The sequence below is a fragment of the Oncorhynchus clarkii genome, chromosome 3 (genome assembly GCF_045791955.1).
Source record: "Oncorhynchus clarkii lewisi isolate Uvic-CL-2024 chromosome 3, UVic_Ocla_1.0, whole genome shotgun sequence".
Lineage (NCBI taxonomy): Eukaryota > Metazoa > Chordata > Actinopteri > Salmoniformes > Salmonidae > Oncorhynchus > Oncorhynchus clarkii.
Window position 1 is genome coordinate 32,174,532 of NC_092149.1, and position 18,266 is coordinate 32,192,797.

Consider the following 18,266-nt stretch of genomic DNA (forward strand, 5'->3'; position numbering starts at 1 on the left):
CACCAGCACTTGAAGAGAGTTTTTCCCGTGTGTATCAAAAATGGTCCACCACCCAAAGGACATCCAGCCGACGTGACACAACTAAGGGAAGCATTGGAGTCAATATGGGCCAGCATCCCTTTGGAACACTTTCGACACCTTCTAGTCCATGCCCGAACAAATTATGGCTGTTCTGAGGGCAAAGGTTAGAGGGGGGATCCGTATTAAGGTGTTCCTAAAGTTTATCGTTAAGCCGGTGTCACGTCTTGGACCCTACCATTTATTTGTCAGTGTCTTATGGATGCATTTGGTCATGCGTGCACATGAAAGTGTGTACGGGGATGGACATGTGTCTAGGCGGGTGGATGTGCATCTGCTTGTCTGCGCGGATGGACATGGGCTCAGTAGGCCCAGAGGGTAACGTGGCTCCTTACTTAGGTGTCTGAACATCTTTGACAGTATAGATAATTGTTTGAGAGTGGATCTCTATGTATTCGAAGGGATGCTGTTGTTATGAATGTGACTTGGGTCTCTACTCTTTATTCAGCATTGATGTTGACTGATATGTATGAATTTCAATATCTTTCCTGCAACAACAACGAAAAAGTACCCTAACGTCATCCTTGAGTAATGATTCCACAATAGAAAATGACTCAAGTAAAGGTCAACCAGTAGAATACTACTTGAGTAAAAGTCTAAAAGGTATTTGGTTTTAAATATACTTAAGTTCCTTAGGAATGTAGTGAAGTAAAAAGTCAACATTGTCAAAAAATTGTTTTAAATAAAGTACAGATACCCCAAAAATCTACTCAAGTTATACTTTCAAGTATTTTTACTTAAGTACCTTACAACACTGGCAATTAATGTAGGAATGATAATTGAAAACAGCGAGTGTCTTGAAAATACTGTTTCATCCAATGTAGAGTTCTAGCAGAAGTCTGGAATTGTTTCCTTTTTGAAGGACATTTGTGTGCCTGGCACAGTATCCATACAAAGATGAATTAAAATGCATGAATATTCAGTCAGGAGTACGAGCTGGAACAAGGGAGTAGGAGTTACAGTAGGAGTTACTCCCTGTTACTCCCCTAGCTCCTGCCATACTGGACTGTGAAAAGGGAAGAACTGGTTCAACACTTACATACAGTATCTATTTTAAGTGCCGGTATGCATTGAGTTTGTCCTTCAACCGGGAAATATTAGGCAAGAAAACAGAAACACATCAAGCTGACCTGACTTTTGTATTACTGAATAACCTGGATGCTTCTGTTTTAGTTGTCATGTTTGGCATGACAACAAGTTGAAATGAGTGCTACAACGGAATCACTGGCACCCAGGCAAGTGTTACAATCAACAGTAACCGTGAGCTCAAGGTTTGACTAGCCAACTGAGCACTGGAATTTGGCTATGTTTAGAATGTCTGATAATATCAGGTACAAAATAATGAACGGAAGAGATTGACAGGAAAAGGATACAGTATTACGTAATATAGGACGCCGCCACAGAAATAGACTCCATGTCTCATTGTACAATAGTACAGAACCATACAGAGAGGGTTCAAATGTTTCATGAAAGGTTTGCATATTTTGATAGCGATTCAAACCTTCGGTAAACTAAATGGCGCAGAGTCAAGAGAGTTAAGAGACGGAAGAGCAGCTACTGCTGTGGATACATTCTCTTGTGAGTAGAATACTCCTCCTTTTCTCTTTCTCCTTTTCCTTTCCAACCTGTTTTGTTCTCATCTACAGTGCCTTCGGAAAGTTTTCAGAACCTTTGACTTTTTCCACATTTTGTTACATTCCAGACAGGGTTGGGTAAGTTACTTTCTAAATAAAATCTGTTACAGTTACAAGTTACCTGCCCAGAATTGTAATCAGAAACTTAACTTTTGCATTACCCAAACTCAGCAACGTAATCTGAAGAGACATTAAGAGACATTAGAAGAAGACAAACATGTATGTCACCAATTGAACAACATCTATTGCAGGATAATTCCATGTTAAAGTTTATATAGCTGGCCATACTGTATATGAATGCTACATTTTACTTTATGGGTTGGGTATGTAGGCTTCTTCTAACCCATCCCTTTCTACTACATATAATAATACCATTAAATGATATCTTTACATTAAGAACCAAAGTCTATCAGAAGTCCAGTCATTCCAATAAATGTAATACCCCTTGATCTTCAAGAATAGGATTTGGAAATATGGTATAGACTAGCCAAATTGTTTTCCCTGAGCATGACCCCAAATGTAAGGACTTATTAGCCAGCCCTACTCTGTTGATTTTGTTGTCATGGAGGACTGATTGGGCTCGTTGATTCGAGATGAAAAATAAATGGAATTGCATGCTTTGCCAAGAGTGTGCAAAACTGTCATCAATGCAAAGGGTGGCTACTTTGAAGAATCTAAAATCTAAAATATATTTTTGATTTGTTTAACACTTTTTTGGTTACTACATTATTCCTTATTTGTTATGTCATAGTGTTGATGTCTTCACAATTATTCTACAATGTCGAATCAAGTAAAAATAAAGAAATACCTTTGAATGAGTAGGTGTGTCCTGACTTTTGAAGGCTACTGTATGTATAATTTATATATCCAAGAATGGATGTAGCAACTACAGATTGCCCATTTAAGTATATCAAAAGTGTGCAAGTTTGAGCATGTGTCTATTAGCCCTATGGATATTGTTGTTTTTATCAGCATGAATTAGAAGAAAAAAAAAGCCCCACTTTTAAAAGCCCCACTTTTATTCCATAGGCTGGGTTCTGCACTATGTAGCTGTTGTAAGAGCGCATTTTTCAATGGCTGTCCACTGGTTTCAAAAACAGGGATTGATAGGCCGTTTAAACTTCTTGAATTCAACCATTATTGGGTTCAAATACACATTTAGATTTGTGAACAGCCATCCACAACAACCACAAGGCGCAAATAGCTAAGTGAGAGAGCAGCAGTGTGATGCCCATCAATGCGCTATGTAGATATCAATAATAAGTGATATCCGTATCGTCGTAGAATACACCACTACTGTCAACTTTACTTCCAAGCGTTTATTCAAATTGGATAACCTTTGGATGCCGACAGCAGTCACACCATTGGAAGACATAGCTTGGACTATAGCCTACAAACGCCTATTCCTGCTCATTTCCCGCGGTCCATCAAACGCATTTGATGTAGCATCATAATGGTCTGATCAGACTCGCTCAGGTGGAACAAACTTAAACTTGCACCATTTTTCAATGCTGATTTGAATGTCATTGAGAAAACGGAAAAGTGTCAAAGCTTTTTTTGCGCAAACATCCTTTCTAAATGTAAAAGTAATCATCTAGCTTTTCAAAAGTATCGGTAGTCTGATTACAATATTTTTGCAGGTAATGTAATGGATTACAGTTCCGTTTTTTGCACATGTAATCCACTACTCCCCAACCCTGATTACAGCCTTATTCTAAAATGGATTAAATACAGAAAAAAATCCTCAGCAATACACAATACCCCATAATGACAAAGCAAAAACAGGTTTTTAGATATGTTTGCAAATTTACATAAGTATTCAAACTCGTTGCTATGAGACTCGAAATTGAGCTCAGGTGCATCCTGTTTCCATTGATCATCCTTGAGATGTTTCTACAACTTGATTGGAGTCCACCTGTGGTAAATTCAATTGATTGGACATGCTTTGGAAAGGTACACACCTGTCTATATAAAGGTCCCATAGTTGACCGTGCATGTCAGAGAAAAAAAATAGTTGTGTCGAGGCACAGATCTAGGGAAGGGTACCAAAACATTTCTGCAGCATTGAAGGTCCCCAAGAACACAGTGTCCATCATTCTTAAATGGAAAAAGTTTGGAACCACCAAGACTCTTCCTAAAGCTGGCCACCTGGCCAAATTGAGCAATTAGTGGAGAAGGGCCTTGGTCAGGGAGGTGACCATGAACCCGAGTCTGATATAGCGCTAGAGTTCCTCTGTGGAGATGGGAGAACCTTCCAGAAGGACAACCATCTCAGCAGCACTCCACCAATCAGGCATTTATGGTAGAGTGGCCAAACAGAAGCTACTCCTCAGTAAAAGGCACTTGGAGTTTGCCAAAAGGGACAGAAACAAGATTCTCCGGTCTGATTAAACCAAGACAAACTCTTTGGCCTGAATGCCAAGCGTCACGTCCTGAGGAAACCTGGCATCATCCCTAAGGTGAAGCATGGTGATTGCAGAATCATGCTCTGGGGATGTTTTTCAGTGACTGGGAGACTAGTCAGTATCAAGGGAAAGATGAACGGAGCAAAGTACAGAGAGATCTTTAATGAATTCCTGAGCGCTCTGGAGCAGGTTCTCAGACTGGGGTGAAGGTTCACCTTCCAACAGGACAACAGCCCTAAGAACACAGCCAAGACAATGCAGGACTGGCTTCGGGACAAGTCCCTGAATGTCCTTGAGTGGCCCAGCCAGGGTCTGGACTTGTACCCGATCGAACATCTCTGGAGAGACCTGAAAATAGCTGTGCCGCAAAGGTCCTCATCCAACCTGATAGATATTGAGATGATCTGCAGAGAAGAATGGGAGAAACTCCTCAAATAGAGGTGTACCAAGTTGTAGCATCATACACAAGATGATTCGAGGCTGTAATCACTGCCAAAGGTGCTTCAACAAAGTACTGAGTAAAGGGTCTGAATACTTATGTACATTTTATATATCCGTTTCTTATAAATTTGCAAAGATATCTAAAAACCTTCTTTTGCCTTGTCAATATGGGGTATTGTGTGTAGATTGATGAGGGGGGGGGGACAATTGAATACATTTTAGAATAAGGCTGTAACATAGCAATGTGGAAAAAGTCAAGGGGTCTGAATACTTTGCGAAGGCACTGTAAATGGAAAGTGTGGCCTATGTCAAAAACTCCTCTAGATGCGTAGTATTGTTTTATATGTTGGTCGCCAAAGAACCATCTTTAAGGGTAAAAAAATGATGTCAAGACCGTTGAAACACATTTTATGTATTGTTAGGTCCTAATTATTAGAATAAGAACTGGACGGACACTGTGAAACTTAAACCAGGTTTATTAATCCTAGAGGATCGAACAGCTGAATCGACATAAACACGTTTCCTCCTGTGGTAGTATACATACCCCACTTTGGGTGGAGTTTCCTCCTGTGGTAGTATACATACCCCACTTTGGGTGGAGTTTCCTCCTTATAGCAAAACATTGTATGTTTACCGCTAGGCAGAAAGCTAAGTGACATGGGCAATAAACAGTTCCTCCCCTTATAAGTACTGCCACATGTGACCGTTTTCCCTGTATTTAACCCCTCCCAAGCTTAATTATGGCACCCCTCATGTCTCTATTCTAACTAATGCTTAAGAATAGTTAAAGCTCAGAAATCCAAACCCATAAGTATATAGCTAACAATAATATACTGTAGTTGTTTTTGTTGCTGTTTGATTTTTACAAATTATTCAATAGCATTTCGCCATCAAATCCCCTCAAATACATTAGAGCCTCTGCCCCTGACAATGTGAGTGATAGAGTGCAAGTTTAAATGCTGTTACACACTCTTTCTCCTCAGCATTGTAAAATCTAAATGGCTCTGCAGATGTGATGGAAACACAGCACATCCTGGTCTGGCGTATTTGTCTGATCCTGGCCCTCTGTGAGTTTTTTTTTTTTGTCAGTAAGCTATTGCAGTGCAAAAATAACTTTATGGTACAGTAATGTGTACATAAGATGTACAGTAATTCCTTGTCTATCTTCCTCAGTGCCGCACCTCCACCAGTGCCTGTCAGTGCATTTCCAGAACAAGGATCTCCTTTATGTGGCTCTGGGGAGAGACCTGGTCCTGCAGACCCAGTTCCAGATTAAACCAACAGAGAAGATCGTCATGGTGATTTGGGACTACAAGACTGAGAAGGGTCAGGGACAGGTCAGGCTGGCCGATCACCAAGATTCACCTGGCAATCCAATAGACCAGAAGGGGGCCTTATTTAGGGTGGAGAATATAAGTTCATCTAACTATGGAGTCTACATCATCACTGTGACTAACCAGATGGGGAACGAGGAAGCAGCAAAGATACTTGTTAGAGAGAGTGGTGAGAAAGTTACACCAATAATTCTGGTCACTACCTAGATTTAGTTTGGGTCATATACTGTGCAATCTAATAAAGTCCCATTACCTTGACATTATCCTCGGTCACAGGCTTTCACCTCACCTTCCGAACAATGTGAGTGAAGCCTCGGTACAGAGGCTACCCTTATGTGCAGAACTACGTAAGGACGCAATAACCAATATAACTATATTTGGACTATTTGTTCTGCCTAACTTTTTCTCTCCCTCCCTCTCGCCTAGTTGCTGCTCCTGTGGCGTCTCTGTCCCTCCAGTGTGAGGTGGCTAATGACAGGGCACAGTGGGACAGCCCAGTGGTTTCCTGGTTGGTGGATGGGGTAGAGGTCTCCAATCAGACAGCCAATCTCTCTGCAGATGGCAGGAACCTATACATGTCTGGAATGAAGGGCCACAACTACACATGTGTGGTCAACAGCAGCCTGGGGACTAGTGTTACACACTACATCACTGGTATACATGCATTATGATCATTTATTATGACTATTTTGAGTTTTTTCAGTCTTTCATGCTTCTTTGCTGTGGCCTAGATTCTCCTACACCATCCCAAAGTAACCAATCCTGTGAGACTTGGTGTGTTGTAATATTGGCCACCATCGTCATCATCATCATCATCATCATAGTGATTCTAATGAAATGTGGATGTCTCTCCTGGTAAGATTACACAACATCTCCCCGGCTTGTCTTTTACAGTAATACATTAATAAATGACTGCTATTCTGTTTGGTACACGTACACTTTTCACATTGCTGTGTGTTATTAACAGGAGATGCAAACAGCGGAGGACGAATGGGATTATATGACTTTAGGAGGTCCCTCGCGTTGCATTATCAGTCTTATGACATTTTGTTACACACTGAACGATCACACAAGTCTTTGGCACAGATGGGCACCTGCGGAGATGGTATGATATGAGAAGTTTAAATGTAATATTCTATTGCAGCATGTCACTCTGCCAGACACCAATGATCATTCCTATTAAGAGCGGTGGCCCTATTCCGCATCAATAAAATATATTGATATGCCTTTTTATCAAATTAAATTGTATTTGTCACATGTTTAGCAGATGTTATTGTGGGTATAGTGAAATGCTTGTTATTGGTGTATTTGTATGCTGATTTGTGGTATTTGATGCAGTGTCTACACGTATATTTTGACTGATTATATCTTTGTATCTTTTTGTTAAGTACTGTATGCCATCACATTTACAAGTCAAAGTTAAACCTAAACCTACTTTTGTGATGCCTATGTATGATATAAAGCAAATGGAAAAATGCACAATTTGCTACAAACTCAGCAAGAAAATAAACCTCCTCTCACTGTCAACTGTGTTTATTTTAAGTAAACTTAACATGTGTAAATATTTGTGTGTAAATATTTGTATGAACATAACAATATTCAACAACTGAGACATAAACTGAACAAGTTCCACAGACATGTGACTAACAGAAATGGAATAATGTGTCCCTGAACAAAGGGGGGGGGGTCAAAATCAAAAGTAACAGTCAGTATCTGGTGTGGCCACCAGCTGCATTGAGTACTGCAGTGCATCTCCCCCTCATGGACTGCACCAGATTTGCCAGTTCTTGCTGTGAGATGTTACCGCACTCTTCCACCAAGACACCTGCAAGTTCCCAGACATTTATGGGGTGAATGGCCCTAGCCCTCACCCTCTGATCCAACAGGTCCCAGACGTACTCAATGAGATTGAGAGCCGGGCTCTTCGCTGGCCATGGCAGAACACTGACATTCCTGTCTTGCAGGAAATCCCACACAGAATGAGCAGTATGGCTGGTGGCATTGTCATGCTGGAGGGCCATGTTTTTTAATTTTTTTATTTAACCTTAATTAAACCAGGTAGGCAAGTTGAGAACAAGTTCTCATTTACAATTGCGACCTGGCCAAGATAAAGCAAAGCAGTTCGACACATAGAACGACACAGAGTTACACATGGAGTAAAACAAACATACAGTCAATAATACAGTAGAAACAAGTCTATATACGATGTGAGCAAATGAGGTGAGAAGGGAGGTAAAGGCAAAAAAAAGGCCATGGTGGCAAAGTAAATACAATATAGCAAGTAAAACACTGGAATAATGATAATGGGGTGCAAAGGAGCAAAATAAAATAAATACAGTAGGGAAAGAGGTAGTTGTTTGGGCTAAATTATAGGTGGGCTATGTACAGGTGCAGTAATCTGTGAGCTGCTCTGACAGCTGGTGCTTAAAGCTAGTGAGGGAGATAAGTGTTTCCAGTTTCAGAGATTTTTGTAGTTCGTTCCAGTCATTGGCAGCAGAGAACTGGAAGGAGAGGCGGCCAAAGAAATAATTGGTTTTACCTGCTGGAGCGGGTGCTACAGGTGGGTGATGCTATGGTGACCAGCGAGCTGAGATAAGGGGGGACTTTACCTAGCAGGGTCTTGTAGATGACATGGAGCCAGTGTGTTTGGCGACGAGTATGAAGTGAGGGCCAGCCAACGAGAGCGTACAGGTCGCAATGGTGGGTAGTATATGGGGCTTTGGTGACAAAACTAGTCTAACTAAATTAGACTGCATCCAATTTGTTGAGTAGGGTATTGGGGGCTATTTTGTAAATGACATCGTCGAAGTCGAGGATTGGTAGGATGGTCAGTTTTACAAGGGTATGTTTGGCAGCATGAGTGAAGGATGCTTTGTTGCGAAATAGGAAGCCAATTCTAGATTTAACTTTGGATTGGAGATGTTTGATGTGGGTCTGGAAGAAGAGTTTACAGTCTAACCAGACACCTAGGTATTTTTAGTTGTCCACGTATTCTAAGTCAGAGCCGTCCAGAGTAGTGATGTTGGACAGGCGGGCAGGTGCAGGCAGAGATCGGTTGAAGAGCATGCATTTAGTTTTACTTGTATTTAAGAGCAATTGGAGGCCATGGAAGGAGAGTTGTATGGCATTGAAGCTTGCCTGGAGGGTTGTTAACACAGTGTCCAAAGAAGGGCCAGAAGTATACAGAATGGTGTCGTCTGCGTAGAGGTGGATCAGAGACTCACCAGCAGCAAGAGCGACATCATTGATGTATACAGAGAAGAGAGCCGGTCCAAGAATTGAACCCTGTGGCACCCCCATAGAGACTGCCAGAGGTCCGGACAACAGACCCTCCGATTTGACACACTGAACTCTATCAGAGAAGTAGTTGGTGAACCAGGCGAGGCAATCATTTAAGAAACCAAGGCTGTCGAGTCTGCCGATGAGGATGTGGTGATTGACAGAGTCGAAAGCCTTGGCCAGATCAATGAATACGGCTGCACAGTAATGTTTCTTATCGATGGCGGTTAAGATATCGTTTAGGACCTAGAGTGCGACTGAGGTGCACCCATGACCAGCACTGAAACCAGATTGCATAGCAGAGAGGGTATGGTGAGATTTGAAATGGTCGGTAATCTGTTTGTTGACTTGGCTTTCGAAGACCTTAGAAAGGCAGGGTAGGATAGATATAGGTCTGTAGCAATTTGGGTCAAGAGTGTCCCCCCCCTTTGAAGAGGGGGATGACCGCAGCTGCTTTCCAATCTTTGGGAATCTCAGATGACACGAAAGAGAGGTTGAACAGGCTAGTAATAGGGGTGGCAACAATTTCGGCAGATAATTTAAGAAAGAAAGGGTCCAGATTGTCTATCCCGGCTGATTTGTAGGGGTACAGATTTTGCAGCTCTTTCAGAACATCAGCTGACCGGATTTGGGAGAAGGAGAAATGGGGAAGGCTTGGGCGAGTTGCTGTGGGGGGTGTAGTGCTGTTGACCGGGGTAGGGGTAGCCAGGTGGAAAGCATGGCCAGCCGTAGAAAAATGCTTATTAAAATTCTCAATTATAGTGGATTTATCAGTGGTGACAGTGTTTCCTATCTTCAGTGCAGTGGGCAGCTGGGAGGAGGTGTTCTTATTCTCCATGCACTTTACAGTGTCCCAGAACTTTTTTGAGTTAGTGTTGCAAGAAGCATATTTCTGCTTGAAAAAGCTAGCTTTGGCTTTTCTAACTGCCTGTGTATAATGGTTTCTAGCTTCCCTGAAAAGCTGCATATCACGGGGGCTGTTCGATGCTAATGCAGAACGCCATAGGATGTTTTTGTGTTGGTTAAGGGCAGTCAGGTCTGGGGAGAACCAAGGGCTATATCTGTTCCTGGTTCTAAATTTCTTGAGAGGGGCATGCTTATTTAAGATGGTTAGGAAGACATTTAAAAAAAATAACCAGGCAACCTCTACTGACGGGATGAGATCAATATCCTGTCAGGATGAGCCTGCAGGAAGGGTACCACATGAGGGAGGAGGAGGTCTTCCCTGTAACGCACAGCGTTGAGATTGCCTGCAATGACAACAAGCTCAGTCCGATGATGCTGTGACACACCGCTCCAGACCATGACGGACCCTCCACCTCCAAAGCAATCCCGCTCCAGAGTACAGGCCTCAGTGTAATGCTCATTCCTTTGATGATAAACACGAATCTGACCATCACTCCTGGTGAGACAAAACTGCGACTCGTTAGTGAAAAGGACTTTTTGCCAGTCCTGTCTGGTCCAGCGATGGTGGGTTTCTGCCCATAAGCGACGTTGTTGCCGGTGATGTCTGGTGAGGACCTGCCTTACAACAGGCCCACAAGCCCTCAGTCCAGCCTCTCTCAGACTTTTGTGGACAGTCTGAGCACTGATGGAGGGATTGTGCGTTCCTGGTGTAACTCGGGCAGTTGTTGTTGCCATCCTGTACCTGTCCCGCAGGTGTGATGTTCAGATGTACCGATCTTGTGCAGGTGTTGTTACACGTGGTCTGCCACTGCGAGGATGATCAGCTGTCCGTCCTGTCTTAGGCGTCTCACAGTACGGACATTGCAATTTATTGCCCTTGGCCACATCTGCAGTCCTCATGCCTCCTTGCAGCATGCTTAAGGCACGTTCACTCAGATGAGCAGGGACCCTGGGCATCTTTCTTTTGATATTTTTCAGAGTCAGTAGAATTGCCTCTTTAGTGTCCTAAGTTTTCTTAACTGTGACCTTAATTGTCTACTGTCTGTAAGCTGGTAGTGTCTTAACGACCATTCCACAAGTGCATGTTCATTAATTGTTTATGGTTCATTGAACAAGCATTGGAAACAGTGTTTAAACCCTTTACAATGAAGATCTGTGAAGTTATTTAGATTTTTACTAATTATCTTTGAAAGACAGGGTCCTGAAAAAGGGACGTTTCTTTTTTTTGCTGAGTTTAGAAACACAGCATTCTGGATGAGAGAGGGAAAGCATAGCACCAACTATTTCACGAAATAGCGCCATCCACTTGCTTGTTTTAGAACTTCCTCTATTCATAATATCCTTCAGAGGCGCAACTTTGATTTTAGAAGTGGGGGGGACATTTTTAAAAATGTTATCCAGTCGGATAAAAGATCCAAACAGCCTACCCGACCGCTCGGAGGCGTCTGCATGGTCATAAAGCACACCGTTGCCTCATTTTGTATCACATTCCAATGATAAAACTGGGGGGAATACAAATGAAATTTCAGAATGTGTGTGTGTGTGTGGGGGCGGGGGGGGCATGTTGCGCCCCTGATTTAATTTATGGATGGTCATTCACAGAGGACGTGAATTGAAAATACTCTACCGTATTGTTAATTGTTGTTGCAAATGTTGATAAGACTTTTTTTTTACCAAGTTAAAGTTGTACTCCAGTCACCTTTGCACCTGATTTACTTAACAAAAGGCACTAGGTGGTCCAGGTACACTCATGACATGGCACAAGTGGGGGTGGGCCTTTCTCCATTGTTCTCTATTGCTCCTCTATTGTTTCTGCAAGCAAGGGGGAAGGCCGATGACATCAGAGGGCACCATCAAACCAACTCCTTGAATAGCCTACTCCATCAAGTTTTTTTTACCCTGAAGTGTGTGTACATTACTGTATTCATACGTGGTATGTTGTTTTTCAACAGGAAATGTAAAAAAAAATAAAACTTGAATAATAATGAAAAAACACCACAAAACTACAAAGCACATTTTTGAACAAAGCATTCCAACATTGTTAACTTTCCCTTGAGAGAATGCTATTCTAATTGAATTTACTTTTCTATTTGCTTATTGTGTTCAAAACTTGGTGTCAAAGTATGTGTCCGGACAATATGATTTGTTGCATTTGCATTTGAGAGGGTGCTTGGACACAAATAGATGGAGGGGGAGGAGTGATTATCAATGTGATAATTTTACAACAGAATACAATAGAATCCACTTGTTTAAACACAGCTGAGTGGTGGCATGTATTGTACAGGAAAGGGAAAGAGGAAATTGCACAGCTTGAAAACAAGGTGACGTCTAAGTACCTAACTGGCTGGACCTCACACAGGGAAGGGCTGCAAGTACAAAGTCCTGCACCAGACTGCAATCTATCAGAGCAACTTTTAGTTCACTCCAGCCTCTTTCTTTGGGTTGTTTTTGATGGTTGACATTTTTCTGTTCTATTTGCGTAAGGATTTTTTTGTTTTTATATTATAAAACTGCATCCAAGCTTCCTGGCGTGCTGTGCCCTACCCCTGAAAAGTGGGCTTCCTTTTGAATGAATGCACTCCTGCCACTTCCATAATCTCTGACTCATAATCCATTGTACAGTTGGGAAGGTAAGTGAATTTCAAACAGCTGCTGACTTTGATCCAGTGCAAGTCATTGTCTGTGCCAAAATATAGACCGGTTACTTAAGGCAAGCTTCTAAGTCAGACTTAGGAGTCAGACTTAGGAGTCAGACTTAGGAGTCAGACTTAGGAAGTGAAACAATGACCTCTTCTTTGGAAACTGGGTCTCTATCGGTCTCTTATCAGAGAGGTCACGGGAACCATCCAAGAGAAATGTCCTCTCAGTCTGTTATTCTTCTCTCTCTCTTTCTCTCGCTCCCTTTCTCAGTCTCAGACTCTGTCTGTCTGTCTGTCATTCTCTCTCTCCCTCTCTCTCTCTCAGGTGCCATGAGGCTGCAACACTGTCTCTCCTGGAGCCTCTCTCTGCTACCTCTGCTCTTGTGTAAGTGCTTCTGTGCAACATGATCCATAAAAATGTCACACGGTTGTATCTAAGTGTATTGGTGCAACCAGGCGGCGTGTATTTGACTGCTCTATTTGGCCATTTGTGTATGTCGTATTTACCATATTAGTATTGAACTGATACATTATCAGTAGTCCCACGTGACAGCCTTAACATTTGGTTCTGGGTGTCGAGATTACATGAAAATGGATTCTTCAGGTTTTTCAGTTTGTGTGTGATATACTGTCATCAGTGCACACTCAACCTATGTTGTAGTTGCTTGCGTCGCACTTCTGAAAGAAAACAGTTTGAGTTCAAAGCCAAGGAATACAGTACCATTGTATATGTCTAGACCGAGCCAAGGAGTGTGCAACTCTGGTCATCTAAGGTGATTGAGACAATAGGGTGTGTTTCAATCTGCATCTTCTGAGGAAATGTCTTTCCCTGTAAGAGATGTAAACTTCCCTTTGTGTTAGATGGAGGATTCCACAGAGGGTTAGTCATGTAACGACAAAGCTCGACAAACATCACGTCAGGCTGTCATGTGCTCTCAGTCACTGTTTGACTACCTGATGAAAGTCCTCTTCACTTCATACTAAATATAAATGTAAGAAATCATGAGCTAAGTCATGAAAAACATAGAAACCAACCGTATCAGTGGTTAGCAGTGGAGGCTGGTGTCATTTTAAAATCGGAGGACCGGCTCATTGAAATGGCCATTCGTTCCACTCCGGCCATTACAATGAGCCCTTCCTCAAATTTCTCTCTCCATCAGGCTCCATCGAAAGTTGGTACGGTATTGATATCCAATCACCACATGCAAAACAATAACAACGCATGATCATGTTTCTGTCCCCAGTGTCTTGTGGGTACCAGTGCGTGTCGGTCCACTTCCAGACCCCGCAGCCGGTCAATGTTCTCCCAGCCGGACGTCTAGTTCTCCAGGTCCAGATCGACCGCGGTCCCAAAGAAAAGATCTCCATGATAACCTGGGAGCGGGAGCCAGAGAACGCAAAGACTCCAGGGAATCCTGGGAAGGTGACGTTGATTACGTTCCCCGGTCAAGAAAAACGCTTGGACGGGCGTCTGAGTTTGGAGGAGCAGGGGTCAATACTGAAGCTGGAGGGCTTTGGCGTGGCAGACAGCGGGGTGTACATCGTGACCGTCACTGACCAGGCTGGCGTCAAGACCTCTGGACAGTGTACCGTCAAGGAGTACGGTACGACGGTCAACATGGTCTAAGTAGAATATATCAAAAGTGACATTTAACCATTGTTCCATGTCACCTATGCTCACGTATTACTTAAAATGTCACTATAATGACGTGTTATGTGACAACACAGACTTTCTGATTACGTTGCCGTTTGGAATACATTCCTAGATATTCCTTCCTGTCCTCTGGAGTTATGTTCTTATAGAGGATGAACTGTTGGGTCAGTTCTGCCTAAGTGCTTTCTTTGTCTTTATAATATAAATATATGCTTCACTGCAGTCCAACACTCAACTTTGAGTCGGTAATATTTCAGGTTATCAGTCCAACGACTCTCTCGCACAATCCCTCTTCAATAGTTCCAAGCTCTAGATTTGTCTCTGTCAAATGTCTTCTTTCTAAGTTTCTAATCTGTTTTCTCCTCACAGCCTCATACTTCTCAAGTCACCACCACCAAGCCTCAGTAGACAACACGCTCAACTCACACTGTTACTTCACGACGCAACCACCCTCTGTCACTCTCTTTCTCCTCCTCAATTTTCAGTTCCAACTTCCAAGTCTCACCTTTCTCACACCTGGTCTCATTCTCTTTTCGCTGTCTCTTGTCTTTCCTCTCAGAGGCTGTGCACCACCCCTCAGTGAGAGTGAACGTGTCCCACTCCTCCCTGTTCTGTGTGGAGACCTGGGGGACAGACCTTAAATTCAGCTGGCTCCACGAGCGGGCAGCCATAACCGATGCTGTGGGACACGTTTCGCCTGATGGGAAGACCCTCGTCGTCTCCTCCACCCCCATCTGTGGTCACTTCACCTGCATGGTGAGCAACAAACTTGGCCACAGCTCTGCCACCTACACAGCAGGTATGGAACCCCACGCACTAACTAACCCCATCTGTCTCTCAGTCTCTACACAAACCCCATCTGTCTCTCATGCCTGATTCACATTCCAGGACCAAACCGAGCCAAGCCAAGCTGCACTGGCACGGCCTGGTTACGCATCCACCATACTGTTTTTGATGGAACCGTGCTAGAAATAATCATGTTGGCCCTATGATGTGAATCAGCCATCTGTCTGTTAGTCTCTATGCCAGTGGTCACCCACCCTGGTCATGCAGAGCTACAGTGTATGCAGACTGTTCCTCTAGCTAGCTAGCGTAGCTCAAGGCTGAATCAGACGTGGTTGTGCTAGGTTGTAAGAAAACCCTGCAGACCCTGTAGTTCTCCAGGACCAGGGTTGGTGACCAATGTTCTATGTAATAGCACTGCAAAGCATGGGTAAGAAATCTCATATCTCCTTGACAGACAGAACAGGTAGGTAGGTAACTTTTCCTCAAAGGCATTGCTGAATGCAGAAACAGTGCCCACACCATTCATATCCATTGAATGTACAGCCTCGGTGTGTGTGCGAGTGGTATGCCCTATGTAGCGTTCGTGTTAATACTGTATGTACAGTGTCCATATTTCGAGAGCCAAGTCCGAGTGACTCCGAGGCTGTCCTATGGACACCATAACACGTCCCCATATTGTTTTGTTGTGACCTTGTCCTGTCTGGTCTGTCAGAGCCGTGTGAGAGAGAGGGCAAGAGGACCACGGTGGCGGTGGTCTCTCTCATCATCTTGCTGGTCTGTGGAGCAGCGCTCGCTTTTCTACTGTGGAGGTACGGTAACACACACTGACACCCTAGTCACGCGGCACAGATACACATTTCATTTTGAGCTACGGTACATACTGTAAGATAAAGCCATACATAGCAAGGAAACGGAGGTCGCTGACAGACTGCAGAATGGGAAAAGAGAATGGATGGGCACCTCAAAATGGGAAGTTACAATATCACATCAAGGCATTGCACGATTGACATTGTCAGTACAATATAGGGTGGCAGGTAGCCTAGCGATTAAGAGCGTTGGGCCATAACCAAAAGGTTGCTGGTTCGAATCCCCGAGCCGACTAGGTGCAAAATATGCCCTTGAGCAAAGCACTTAACCCTAATTGATCCTGTAAGTCACTCTGGATAAGAGTGTCTTCTAAATGACTAAAATTTAAAAAATGTACAGTGTGTTGTTGTATTTACCCATATTAGAGTTTGTTGGTTTCTGTTTAGGAGACACAGGCGATACAGTAACAGAGGCGAGAGGCTTCAGGAGCATTTTGAGGACAACTTGTAATGGTGACCCATTGATACCAGTACCCAAGGTATTTCGCTACACTCCCCAACTCAAAGATGCACTCATAAAAGGACAGTAAGTGTACAAAACGCTTTGGGAGGAGCTTCCTTCCCTGTGAGCAGCATGACCTTTCAGTGCATTGGAACAATGTGGAGAGTGAACTGCTTTTTGGCCAATTGACGAGTTCTAAAAATGGAAAGAGGGACTTTTGCCCGGTGTGTTGCCTGTTTTTGTAGTAGCTCTCATTTTTACACCGCCTCGCATTGTACTGAACTACACACTACTTTTTTTTATATAATGCTCTAAAATAATTTGTTTTAAATGAAAATCAATTCCGTATTTTGTAACTTTTGTATATTATAAACATTTTGTATATTTAGCTGTGTATTCTTTGTAATAAAAAGCACATTTTAAACTGTGTGAAGCTTTGGTTGAATTGATCGCTATTGTAAATCCACAATTCAGTCAGGGAATGGGAGTCAAAGCACAAGCGCTCTATACATAGTGAATTTCACAATGGCCATGAATAAAAGTGTGCGTGTGTGAGTTCATGTGTGTGTCCACCTCATCAGTACATCTCTCAGTACATCTCTCTGGTCAATCCGGGCATGGGGATGGCTGTCTCAGCCTCAGACAGGGTCTCCAGGTGCTGGCGGATGAAGTCGCTGCACTGCTCCAGCTCCAGGGCCCCCCTGCTTCCTGGACAGGTGACGACCTGTCCCATACAGGCCTGTTGCTCCTCTAGGGACTGCAGAGAGTGGCTGGTACACAGTGTCACAGAACAGCAACACAGGGTTAAATGGTGTGGGGGAGTCCTTACATTAAAGGCCAATGTGTTATGAAAGGGAGCACATCATATGTTCAATATGCTGTGAAAGAGTCATACAGGGCGGATATATGTGCTCACGTTCATAGCAACTCAATAACACAAACACTCACATAGACTTGGCTAGATTCTGCTATAACACTCCTATGGTGGCTCCCAACTGCTTAGCCTCTTCCACCAGTCCAGAATGCACCTACAGAGATCACAGAGTCAAGGTATAGACACACATTATATACTGAACACAAATAAAATCAGTCAATTAATTAAAATACATTCATTAATTTAAGGATTTCACATGACAGAGCAGGGTAAGCCAGAGCCACTGGTAAGCCAGGCCTATCCAATCAGAATGAGTTTTTCCCCACAAAAGGGCTTTAAATCAAATCAAATGTATTTATATAGCCCTTCGTTCATCAGCTGATATCTCAAAGTGCTGTACAGAAACCCAGCCTAAAACCCCAAACAGCAAGCAATGCAGGTGTAGAAGCACGGTGGCTAGGAAAAACTCCCTAGAAAGGCCAAAACCTAGGAAGAAACCTAGAGAGGAACCAGGCTATGAGGGGTGGCCAGTCCTCTTCTGGCTGTGCCGGGTGGAGATTATAACAGAACATGGCCAAGATATTCAAATGTTCATAAATGACCAGCATGGTCAAATAATAATACATTTTTTAACACTTTACTCCAGTGTTTAATTGCTAAATTGTAATTATTTTGCCACTACGGCCTATTTATTGCCTTACCTCTCTAATCTTACCTCATCTGCACACACACTGTATATCGATTTTTTCCTATTGTGTTATTGACTGTACGTTTGTTTATTCCATGTGTAACTCTGTGTTGTTGTTTGTGTTGCACTGCTTTGCTTTATCTTGGCCAGGCCACAGTTGTAAATGACAACTTGTTCTCAACTGGCCGACCTGGTTAAATAAAGGTGAAATAATTTTTTTAAAGAGACATCGGCTGGTCT

General features: G+C 43.0%; 2 protein-coding genes across 7 annotated transcripts; both read left to right on the forward strand.

The window, feature by feature from the left end:
• The first annotated feature begins 1,422 nt into the window (after window positions 1–1,422).
• On the forward strand, window positions 1,423–7,419 carry LOC139405919 (uncharacterized). Of its 3 annotated transcripts, none has more exons than XM_071148365.1 (6): window positions 1,423–1,656; window positions 5,569–5,625; window positions 5,732–6,061; window positions 6,319–6,546; window positions 6,624–6,747; window positions 6,860–7,419. In XM_071148365.1, exons 1-6 carry the CDS (start codon window positions 1,545–1,547, stop codon window positions 6,894–6,896), a joined length of 888 nt encoding a protein of 295 aa, XP_071004466.1. In that variant the 5' UTR covers window positions 1,423–1,544; the 3' UTR covers window positions 6,897–7,419. The 3 variants fall into 3 exon arrangements, with proteins under 3 accessions (XP_071004466.1, XP_071004467.1, XP_071004468.1); XM_071148366.1 differs by having other exon boundaries at window positions 1,500–1,656; window positions 5,542–5,625; XM_071148367.1 differs by lacking the exon at window positions 1,423–1,656 and adding an exon at window positions 1,706–1,790 and having other exon boundaries at window positions 5,542–5,625.
• Window positions 7,420–12,415: 4,996 nt separating this feature from the next.
• On the forward strand, window positions 12,416–16,888 carry LOC139393335 (uncharacterized). Of its 4 annotated transcripts, none has more exons than XM_071141953.1 (6): window positions 12,416–12,707; window positions 12,988–13,101; window positions 13,961–14,320; window positions 14,930–15,169; window positions 15,869–15,965; window positions 16,410–16,888. In XM_071141953.1, exons 2-6 carry the CDS (start codon window positions 13,047–13,049, stop codon window positions 16,471–16,473), a joined length of 816 nt encoding a protein of 271 aa, XP_070998054.1. In that variant the 5' UTR covers window positions 12,416–12,707; window positions 12,988–13,046; the 3' UTR covers window positions 16,474–16,888. The 4 variants fall into 4 exon arrangements, with proteins under 4 accessions (XP_070998054.1, XP_070998065.1, XP_070998043.1 ...); XM_071141964.1 differs by having other exon boundaries at window positions 12,431–12,707; window positions 13,042–13,101; XM_071141942.1 differs by having other exon boundaries at window positions 12,479–12,707; window positions 13,042–13,101; window positions 16,389–16,695.
• The last annotated feature ends 1,378 nt before the right edge of the window (window positions 16,889–18,266 follow it).